This window comes from Dictyostelium purpureum (genome assembly GCF_000190715.1).
Source record: "Dictyostelium purpureum unplaced genomic scaffold DICPUscaffold_108, whole genome shotgun sequence".
Classification (NCBI taxonomy): domain Eukaryota; phylum Evosea; class Eumycetozoa; order Dictyosteliales; family Dictyosteliaceae; genus Dictyostelium; species Dictyostelium purpureum.
In genome coordinates, this window is record NW_003519445.1 from 1 (window position 1) to 11,066 (window position 11,066).

At 22.0% G+C, this 11,066-nt stretch overlaps 7 protein-coding genes across 7 annotated transcripts in view; 4 read left to right on the forward strand and 3 right to left on the reverse strand.

Annotated features, from left to right (window-relative positions):
* Positions 1–681: 681 nt before the first annotated feature.
* Positions 682–1,614, reverse strand: DICPUDRAFT_78544 (uncharacterized protein; the record flags this gene model as incomplete). The annotated part of the gene is made up of 1 exon (XM_003287665.1): positions 682–1,614. One exon carries the CDS (start codon positions 1,612–1,614, stop codon positions 682–684), a length of 933 nt encoding a protein of 310 aa, XP_003287713.1.
* A 522-nt stretch (positions 1,615–2,136) lies between these two features.
* Positions 2,137–2,576, forward strand: DICPUDRAFT_78545 (uncharacterized protein; the record flags this gene model as incomplete). The annotated part of the gene is made up of 2 exons (XM_003287652.1): positions 2,137–2,203; positions 2,281–2,576. The coding sequence occupies 2 exons, from the start codon at positions 2,137–2,139 to the stop codon at positions 2,574–2,576; spliced, it is 363 nt and encodes a 120-aa protein (XP_003287700.1).
* Positions 2,577–2,950: 374 nt separating this feature from the next.
* On the forward strand, positions 2,951–4,005 carry DICPUDRAFT_47510 (uncharacterized protein). Its single transcript, XM_003287653.1, has 2 exons — positions 2,951–2,968; positions 3,565–4,005. Exon 2 carries the CDS (start codon positions 3,572–3,574, stop codon positions 3,962–3,964), a length of 393 nt encoding a protein of 130 aa, XP_003287701.1. The 5' UTR covers positions 2,951–2,968; positions 3,565–3,571; the 3' UTR covers positions 3,965–4,005.
* Positions 4,006–4,119: 114 nt separating this feature from the next.
* On the reverse strand, positions 4,120–5,526 carry DICPUDRAFT_78547 (uncharacterized protein; the record flags this gene model as incomplete). The annotated part of the gene is made up of 1 exon (XM_003287666.1): positions 4,120–5,526. One exon carries the CDS (start codon positions 5,524–5,526, stop codon positions 4,120–4,122), a length of 1,407 nt encoding a protein of 468 aa, XP_003287714.1.
* A 556-nt stretch (positions 5,527–6,082) lies between these two features.
* On the reverse strand, positions 6,083–7,279 carry DICPUDRAFT_55004 (uncharacterized protein; the record flags this gene model as incomplete). Its single annotated transcript, XM_003287667.1, has 1 exon — positions 6,083–7,279. The coding sequence occupies one exon, from the start codon at positions 7,277–7,279 to the stop codon at positions 6,194–6,196; it is 1,086 nt and encodes a 361-aa protein (XP_003287715.1). The 3' UTR covers positions 6,083–6,193.
* Positions 7,280–7,910: 631 nt separating this feature from the next.
* On the forward strand, positions 7,911–9,801 carry DICPUDRAFT_151839 (uncharacterized protein; the record flags this gene model as incomplete). The annotated part of the gene is made up of 3 exons (XM_003287654.1): positions 7,911–8,328; positions 8,409–9,148; positions 9,658–9,801. 3 exons carry the CDS (start codon positions 7,911–7,913, stop codon positions 9,799–9,801), a joined length of 1,302 nt encoding a protein of 433 aa, XP_003287702.1.
* Positions 9,802–10,051: 250 nt separating this feature from the next.
* DICPUDRAFT_47518 (uncharacterized protein) overlaps positions 10,052–11,066 on the forward strand; it is a 4,858-nt gene continuing 3,843 nt past the window's right edge. Inside the window, exon 1 of the mRNA XM_003287655.1 lies at positions 10,052–10,475. The gene's annotated coding sequence lies outside the window, so the exon portion shown is untranslated. The remainder of the gene's footprint in view (positions 10,476–11,066) is intronic.

Below are 11,066 nucleotides of genomic sequence, written 5' to 3' on the forward strand. Positions count from 1 at the left end.
TCCCCCCCCCCCAAATCCTTCTTATAATTGTTTTGGAAGAAGATGGGTTATGGAGAGGGTAAATTAAGTATGAAAAATATATAAATAGTAATTGTTTATTTAATTAATTAATTTTTTTTATATAGATGTAAAATAAAGTGTATGAATAAAATAAATTAAATATTTTAATTTAAAAAAAATAAATAAAAATATGGAGGATATATTTACTTGAGTTTATTTTTTTAAATATTTTTCCTTTATAAGATGGTATAATGGGATTAAAATATTTTTATTATTTAAAAAAATAAAAATAAAAAAAAAATAAAAAAAAGTTTTATTTTTAAAAAAAAAATGATCAGCGAGTTGATAAAAAATACTGCGGAATAAAATGAAATTTTTTTTTTTAAAATAACACAACCAATCGGTTTCAAGGAATGAGGAATTGACACAGTATTGATCCAAACCAACCATCCAAAAAATAAAAAAAAAAAAAAAAAGAAAAAAATAATAAAAATAATAAAAATAATAAAAATATTTTTTTATGTTTTTTTAATCTAGATAAATAAATCTTTATTAAGATATTTTTATTTTATTTTATTTTAAAAAAAATTTTCGCGGAACAGTTTTTTTTTTTTTTTAATTCTTTATTTTCTTTTTTTTATTTTATAAAAACTATGATATTTACATTAATTGATTTTTTTTTTATTGAATTGAAAGTGTGCTTCTTATCCTGTGTAAAAATCTGTGCTGAAAAATTAGTTTTGATTCTCCAATAATAAATTCCCTTTTTTTTTCATCATCATCAATCTCTTTGGTTTGACCCACATCTGATAAAAATAAGAATAAATTATTTCTAGAAACATTTATTTCGGATGACCCATCAATAATATCCTCAATAGGTCCAAAGTCAATGATTGAACCACTTTTTATTTGACTAGTATCGATTTTGAAAATATAAATATTTGAGGTTGTTTTATTTTTTTTTTGATATTTGATTTTATCCCTAATGGATTGTGACTTTTCATTTTGATTGAATACTAAAATATAGTCTATATCTATGCTATTGTTTATTAAGTTTAGTGGATTATTGAATGAGTAAAAATAATTGATTAAATCGTTCAAAGTATTATTTTTACTTGAAATAAGAATACTAATCGGTCTTTTATCTTTTTTAATATTGTTTATATATATGTGAGTTCTAATTGTATCGCCTATTTTACCGTATTTATTAGGAAATTTTAAATTTGAAAAGAAATTTTCAAACTTGTCGTCATCTATTAATTTAATATTATTGTTATTTTTACTATTATTGAAAAAATATACTGCTAATATGAAAAGAAATATAAAAAAGAACCATTTTTTCTTGTTGCTAAAAAACATTTTATTTTGATTACTAGCTAGTTTATAATCTTGATTGTTGGAACCAACACTACCTTTACTATTACTTGAGTGATAACCCTCATCTAAATCATAGTATATTTGGTCCTCATCCATTTTATTTTTATCATTTTTATTACTATTGTATAAATTATAATTATTCTTATTATTCATACTATTATAACTTGTATTATTTTTATTTTTATATCTACTATTTTTATTTCTATTTCTATTGTCAAAAACACTAGTTTTATCCATTATAACGTCTGAATGAATGATTGTTTTTAAAACTGATTAATTAAAAATATAAAAATTTAAATTATTTATCAAAAAAAAAAATTATTGCAATTATTAAAGCTATATTATTATTTGTGTGTTGATAAAATAATAAAGAAAAAAAAAAAAAAATTTCTTTTAAACTATGAAAAAATTTTAAAAAAAAAAACATAAAATTAAAATTTAAATTAAAAAAAATAAAATATGATTATAAGTGGGGGTTCCCAAACAATTCTTTTTTTGTCTTTTATCATTATTTGAAGTTAAATAGTTTTTTACACATATAAAGGAAAAAGAAAATCAGGAACACATGATTATGAAAAAAAAAAAAAACTATTTTTTTTAACAAAAGAAAAATTAATATATTTATGAAATTAAAAAAAATAAAAATTTAAATTATTTTTTATATAATTTTTTAAATTATTTTTTAATTTTTTTTTAATTTTTTTTTTTTTTTTTTTTAAATTATTATTTAAGTTTTAACTTTACCAAACCCAATATAAAATGTTTCTTAGGAAGAATCTTTTAACTACAAACAGAATATTTTCATTCCAAATTAGACAGTATTCAAGTACATATTTAAATAACACTATTATTATAATAATATTTTAAATTATATATTAATAATATAAAATTTTATTTAATTAGGAAATAGACTTGAAGAAATCGAAAGATTAAGAGAAGGGTACGGTTCATCACGTAATATTGAGGAAAACGATTTATCAAAAAATATTATGGAAAGAATTAAAAATCAGAGAAGATTAGCACCATCGATTCATGACTCTGAATTTTATTCGGCAAGTAAGGATAATGAGGAAAATGAAAATGAAAACGATGATGATTTATATGTACCAATGGATCAAACTATGAAAATAAATGGTAGAGGTACCCCAAAAAGAATTAAAAAAAGTGATATTGAAATCGTTTCAATGAAAGATTATTAGATTTCAAATTTTAATATGTAAAAAAAAAACAAAAAAAATATGTGTTTGCGTCCACATATAAAATAACAATAATACCAATTTTGTTAAATATAATAAATATACCCTTAAAAAAACCTCAAATAATATAAATGTAAATAAATAAATTTTTCTTTTTCTTTTTTTTTAAAGAAATAATAATAAAACTATTCATTTTTTTGTGAATATTTATTTTTCTTTGTAAAACCTTTGTAAGTCGTTTTGTAAAAAAAAAATTTTAAAAATAAATTTTTTTTTTTTTTAAAAAATAATTTTTTTTTTTTTTTCACGGTTTTTGCCGCACCATGCGTTTTTATCAAAAATTTTTTTTTTTCTTTTTTTTCCTCTACCTCTCAAACATCTTATATTTGAAACAGGTAAAGATACACCCTTTGTTATTTATTTATTATTTATTACCCAAAAATTTTTGTGGTCATAGACAATAAATAATGATATAGTACAGTAGGATGATAATGTTTATTTCAATATCTCCTATCTCTTTTAATTAAAAAGGATATCTAATCTGCACTCAAATATAAGCCTCTTGCAATCGAAGAGGGTTAAAAAATAATCATCTGCCAAGTCAAAGTAGTAATACGGTAATTAAAAATAAAAATTTAAAATTAAACAATAATTCAAAATATTCGTAAAAAAAAAGAGTAAACTTATAAAAAAAAGAGGATAAATATAAAAAAAAACACCAATTCGACAAAGGTTTATATTTATTTTAGAGATTTTTTATTTATTTTTTTTTTTTTTAATTTTAAAATTTATTTTTAAACCATATTATTTTTTTATTTGGCCATATTATTTTTGGGTGCAAATTTTCTTTTTTTATTTTGGGGATAGGAGTGATCATTCATTATCATTTTATTATTTACTAAATTATTATTTTTGTTTTCAACAAAAAGAAATAGTTAGGTGATGATAAAAAATGAAATCGCTCTCATACTAACAATTTTTTTTATTATAGATACAAAATGGTCAGAATCAGTGTTTTAAACGATTGCTTAAACTCCATTGTCAATGCCGAAAGACAAGGTAAATCACAAGTCTTAGTCAGACCATCATCAAAGGTCATCATCAAATTCCTCCAAGTTATGATGAAAAAGAGATACATCGGTGAATTCGAAATCATTGATGACCATCGTTCAGGTAAAATCGTTATCGAATTAATCGGTCGTATCAACAAATGTGGTGTCATCTCACCAAGATTCGACGTTACCCTCGATGAAATCGAAAAATGGGCCAGTTATTTATTACCATCCCGTCAATTCGGTCATATCGTCCTTACCACCTCACTTGGTATCATGGATCATGAAGAATGTAAGAAGAGTCACACTGGTGGTAAACTCCTTGGTTTCTTCTATTAAAATATTTAAATAAAATAAAATTAAATTTATTTTAAAAATATATTTTTTAAAGTTGTTGTTGGTCTTTTGCAATGTTTTTTATTATTTTTTGATAAGTGTTAGGTATACAAAAAATAATTAAGTGAAACCTTTAAAAAAATAATAAAAACTTTATTTTATTGTTTTTTTTTATATGTCGAATAAACAATACCATCAACGACTGTGGCATTTAAAATCCAATTATTTCCCGTATCTTTTAAAAACTTGTTTCTTCCAAATCGAATATAAGATTGAAAATATTTGGGTAGTGTGATACTTGTAATTGATGGTAATTTGTATTCATATATTATGAAATCTTCAGAAGGTGTTGCTTGCATATAAATGTGATAATAAGGGAATTCCTCCAGTGTTGGTTTGAATATTAAAGTTGTGACTGAGTTTGGAATAGCATTTTCTTTATCAAATTTAATATACATTGTACCAAAAGTTATAGATGTGAGGGTATTGGGTAGTGTGTTTGGAAGGATTTCTTTATCAAAGCCAGGACCAAAAGTTATAGATGTGAGGGTATTGGGTAGTGTGTTTGGAAGGATTTGTTTATCAAAGCCAGGACTAAAAGTTATAGATGTGAGGGTATTGGGTAGTGTGTTTGGAAGGATTTCTTTATCAAAGCCAGGACCAAATATTATTTCTGATACATTTAAAGATGTTAGGGTGTCACAACGAATAGGCCTAGTTATATTTAATTTTAATAATGATATATGGTTTGTATAGTTTGATAAAATGTCCTTTAGTCGGCAAGATTTACCAACAGTAATGTACTTGAGGAGCGGGGGTAAGAGATTGAGGTTTGCATGAATTATACCATTATTCTCTTGATAGTATAAAGGGAGTTTGAAATTTTTACCTAGAGTAAGATCTGTAATTGATGAGGGCAAGGATCCAGGAAGAAACATTTTGTTATAACAATCACCAAATTGGAGTGTTTTTAAAGAGTCTGGAAGTGAATGTGGTATTATGGGTTTATTAAAATATTTACCAAATATGAGGAGTTTTAAAGATGACGGCAAAACCGAACTTGGTATAACCATATTAAATTTATCACCAAATATTAGAGATGTAAGATTTGAAGGTACTAGATTTTCATTTAGTTCTTGATTAAAAGCGTCACTAAAAACCAATGTCTTTATATTGGTATGTTTTAGTGGTACATCAACAAATTTTCTATATGCTTGCCCAAAATTTAAATAGGTGAGTGATTGTGGTATAATTAAATTACGAAAACTAAGGGTGGCATTGGTATCTAAAACTAGTCTCTTTATAGATTCTGCGATGATAATATCGCTTGTATTTAAATGGCAAATTTTTAATTTTATATTTTCAAAATTTGGCTGGATAGGTAAATCAATGTATTTACAAACAATAAATTGTGAAATATTTTCTTTTGTTGTTTGCTCTTTAAAAAATCCCAAAATAATATTTCTAATATATTTATTACCCCAAACCTTTTTAAACAATACATCATTATTAATAAATTCACCATTATTATCAATATTAAAATTTAAATTCACTTTAATAAACATAATTTTAATTATTATTTATTGATATAAAAAATTTTATTTTTGATAAATTTTTAAAAAAAAATTTATGAAAATAAAAAAAATAAAAAGAAAAAAATGGGAAAATTAAAAAAAAAAAAGGTGATATTTATTTTTAAAAATTAAAGATAAATTACTGTAGGGTTCTTCATAAAATAATTTTTATTGGTAAATCATATTTTATTTATGATTCAATTAGGTTGGGTCAACATATATCATTCCCATCAATTACTTTTTCATTCTTTAAAAATGTTGGTTTCGCACCTAACCAAGACAATTTGTTGCTTAACCTATCATCATTTATAAATGTAATAAAATAATTCGTGTTATAAATAACAAATAAAAAAATAATACAGCGCCCAGAATAAATATGTGGACCCCATACTTTATTAAGATGGAAATGATAATTATTGAAATACTCTGTCATGTTTTATATTTAAATAAGAACCCTTTAAATAAATCATATTACAAGATATTAGGTTATTTACTAAAAATTAAAATAAAAAAAAAATAAACAATATTGGCACAATATTTTTTCCGTTTTAAAACAATTTTATTTGTATTTTTTTTACAACTTTCTTTTTATATATAATGTTTTTGCTACTGTTGATTTATGAACTCCCAATTTTTTTGCAAATTTTATGAGTAATTTTTAATTTATTTTTTTATTACCAATTCTAATTGTTTTAACTGATGAAGTGTCGAATGTTAAAAGTTCTCTATTAAAATCGGATTCAAACTCTAAGATTTCGAGTGATGGAGGTAAAACACCCGATCTAATTGGTTGGTTGAAATAGTAACCAAAAGACAGTTCTTTAACAGATGTCGAAATATCACCTGGCTCAAGAATCTGATTAAAGAAGGAACCAAACGATAGTTTTTTGACTGATTGTGGGATAACACCTGGCTTAAGTGGCTTGTTTAGACCACCAAATACCAATATCTCTATAGAATCTTGGAGATCACCCGCTTCAAGTTCTTGATTAAAATTATCACCAAATCTTAATTCCTTGACCGATGCTGGAATATCTCCTTTTTTAATTTTTTTGTTGAAATTGTCACCGAATATTAATTTTTGAACAGATACCGGAATATCACCTTGTTTGAGGTCTTGATCAAAACCAAAGCCAAATGTCAGCTCTTTAACTGATGGTGGAATATTGCCTGGTTGAAGTTTCTGATTAAAGTGGTATCCAAAAGTAAGTTTTTCGACCGAAGGTGGTATAGAGCCCTGACTAAGAGGTTGATTGAAATCAGAACCAAATGTAAGTGATGTAATGGACTGCGGAAGCACATCTTCATTTATAATTTTATTAAAGCTTTCACCAAACGTTAACCTTTTGACCAGTCGCGGAACATCACCCGGTTTAAGTAGAGTATTAAAGTCATGGCCAAAAGAAAGTGTTTCGACAGACTCTGGTATACTACCCTCTTTGAAAGCTCTATTAAATTTGTTACCAAATGTTAATGTTTTGATCGAGTGTGGTAAAAAGCCAGCTTTAATCTCTCTATCAAAAGAATGACCAAATTGTAAAACTTTGATCGAGTCACATAAATAATTTAAATTAATTTCATTATAATTTAAAGTAACATTTGTAAAATAGTAACTCTCTGGGTGACTGATATATTCATCTCTGCTATTAAATTTTTGGTTTGGACCAATAAATCTTTTTAAGTGTAAATATATTAGTCTTTTTAAAAATATATTTTTCCAAACTTTAAAAAATAATACATCCATTATTATAAAAAAAAAATCTGATTAAAGATTCAATTGAAAAGATTATCGAGAGTGAGTAAAATGTTTTTTATTTATCAACATTAATATATGTAGTTTAGCAATAATTATGTATATATAAATTTGTATATAAATATGTTGAAAACAAATATAAAAATAAAACAAATAAATAAAAAAAATTAATTTTAAAAAAAAAAATTTTTATTTTTTTTTTTTACCCCAAATAGAAATTTTAATTTATTAAGTTTAGTGGTTAATGGCTATTTTTGCAAATTGTTAAAAAAATAGGGTATCATTATTGATATATATGATAAAATAAATAACAATAACAATTATATTATATATTGTTATCATTTTTTCAAACACCCACTTTTTTACCTTTCAAATATGTATGGACATTACATTAAAATTTTTATTTGAAGGGTAAATACTAAAATAGTAGAGACCTAGCGCTATGTTTATCCCAATATTGCTAAATTTACATTATTATATTTATTATTATATTTATAAATAAATAAATGAGATATGAAAAAAAGTAAAAAATTAAAAAAAAATTGATTTTGAATTTTTAAAAAATTAAAATTTTTTTTTTTTTTTATTTTTTTTTTAATATTTTTAATTTAAATATTTAAAGATGGATTACTTTAATGTAAATAATAACAATGTTGACAGTAGCAATAAAACCAATAGCAACATTAATCAAAGCAATAAATTTAATATAAAATTAGTTAGTAAATATAAAAAAAGATTAGATTATTTATTCAATGTATTATTAGTTGGCGAAATTTTTAAATCTACAAATAAACATTTATTGGTTGGAACAGCTGATGGCAAAATCAAAGTATATTTAAATAACGAAGAGATTGAAGTATTGGAGACTAAAGGTTCATCTATCCAGGATTTAGAGCTATTGGATACAACTAAATTTGGTTCAATTGATGTTATTTCTGGTGACTCTAATGGAAACATGGTTATATTTTCAAACCATCAAATACTTTATAGAGATACAATTAATGGTTCTATCACATCAATTATAAATCATCAATTAGCGAGTATGATTCATAAATATAACAATACAAAATAACCATATATATATATTAATAGATTACTTTTTTTTATTTATTTTTAATAGATGGTGATTTTAATTTAGTTGTAGGTGATAGTTTAGGTTTATTAACAGCAATTAAACCACATCAAAATGCATTGTGGAGATTTAAAATACCAACAATCAATCAAACATTAAATACATTGGAAGATACTGATATAAAAAGAATAAATTCACATATAAATATAGAATCAATAATAGGTAAAGATCAAGACAATATAAATAGCATAACTGACGACAATAGCAATTTAAAACTACAGCAACCATCATTACACATTAGACAAATTAAATCAGTACAGGGATACGATATTTATAATAATAAGTTTCATTATGTTATCATATGCGAAAATGCACCATTCATACATATTGTGGACCATGGCAAAAGGTTATGCTCTATACCTACACCATCACCCGTAAACTGTATGTCGGTTGGATATTTTACAAATTCTATAACTAGTAATGATAAACTTTCACCAAGAGAAAATAAAAACAGTGCCAATACAACACCAACTCAAATTGCATTAGGCTGCGAAAATGGATATATCTATATTTTAACCCAAGACTTTAAAATTGAACCCTATTATCAAGTTGGATACCCAGTAACATTATTAAATAAAATCAAATATTCCGAAATTAACAATAAAACAATAAATAATAATAATAACAACAATAATAATAGTAATAATAATGATAATTATATCGATGATATTGATATATTAATATGTACAGGATATTTTCACTCTATAAAAATGTATTATAATAAGAATGTATGTATAAATTATTTATTTTTTTAAAAAATTAATATAAAAAACAATCGTAATTTTTTTTCATTAATCGCTCAATCATTTTTCAGTCACAATCTTTTTATCATTACTATTCATTTATTATTATTGATTATCATTACTACTATTTTCGATTTACATATTTAGTATTTTATAAAAAAACTTATTACATACAAAAACACTCGCACACATAATCACTAGTATCTACAATCATAATACACAACATTATTAAATTGTGTCTTTAAAGATTTTTTTTTATTTTTTATTTATTTATTTTATTTATTTTTTTTTTGTTTTGTTTTGTTTTGTATCAGATTTTAAAAGATATTTAAATTATTTATTTTGATTTTTACTTTATTCATTATACTCTTTATTTTATCATTTTAAATAGAAAATAGAAAATAGAAAATAATAAAAAACAGAAATATCCAATCATATTATCACTTAACTAACATTATTTTATTTTTTTTTTTTTTAAAATTAACTTTATTTAGCTAATTTGCGATCATTCATTAGATGATTGGGTTTACACCTTATCAATTGGAGAAGTAGAAAATAATGGTGATAAAACAATTGTTGTTGGTAAATTAGATAACTCAATTGAATATTTAAAACCAATCATTATAATTAATAAATAATTATAAAAACACATATATTGTTTAGTTTTATAAACATATAATAAAAATAAAAATAACAATAATAATAATAATAATATTAAATAAAAATCAAATATATATTAATTTTCTTAATTTAATTATTTAATTCATTTTTTAATTTATTTTTAATTTTAATTTTAAATTATTATTATTTTTATTTTTTGTTAATTTTTTTCATTTTTTTTTTTCTTTTTGTTTTTTATTTTTTATTTTTTTTTGATATCAGTATATTATTATTTTTATCTTTTTTAACACACCCCGTTTCAATGTAAATTTCTATTTATGTTTAGATTTATTTATTACTACCATTAATATAAATATTTTATATGTTAAAAATATAAATAAAGAAATAATAATATAGAAACTTGCTTTTTTTTTTTTTTTTTTTTCTTTTTTGTTTATTTATTTTTTTAATTAATAAAATTAATCAAGATTGATTAAAATATTATAATTATTATTATTATTATATTTTTATTACCATTTTATTTTTATTATTAAAAGTTTATATTTATATAATATTTATATTAATTGTTTTTTTTTATTTTATTTTTTTAATTTCTTCTGATTTATAAAACTAATAAACTAAATCAATAGATTTATTATTAATTATAATCAGTTAATCATTTTATCAAACATTTATTTATCACACTTATTACGTAAGTTAAAAATAATTTTTTTTTTTGTTTGATTATAAATTTAAAGTTCACTACACTTTTTGTAATATGTAAATTTATAATAAATGATTGATTTAAAAATAACTCCTTTCTTATAATATATTTATTGTCAAAATATTTTTTGTTAATAATTCTATATTCTATTTTTTTTTTTTTTTTTTTTTTTTTAAATTACCAATTTCTTTAAATATTAACTACCATGCAAACACATACACCTATACTCACTTAACCACACACAACTTCTATAAGTGTTTGGGGATAGTATTATATAAATATAGATAACAACACTATCACATTAAATCACAAAAAAAAAAAAAAACTTTATACACACAAACAATAATATATTTTAATTTTTTCTTTTGCATTTTATTTTCACACACCATAATAATGATAATAAAATTAATAATAAAATTTAAAATACACCCTTTGTGTTACTATCCACATTTCACATTTTTAAATAATGGAAAAAAAAAATGTGGGGTCTTTTTTTAAAATGTAATTCAAAACCATCATTATTGGGGTGGGTGTGTGTTTTTTTTTTTTTTGTTATAACGCTCAATTTGCTTTTTTTTG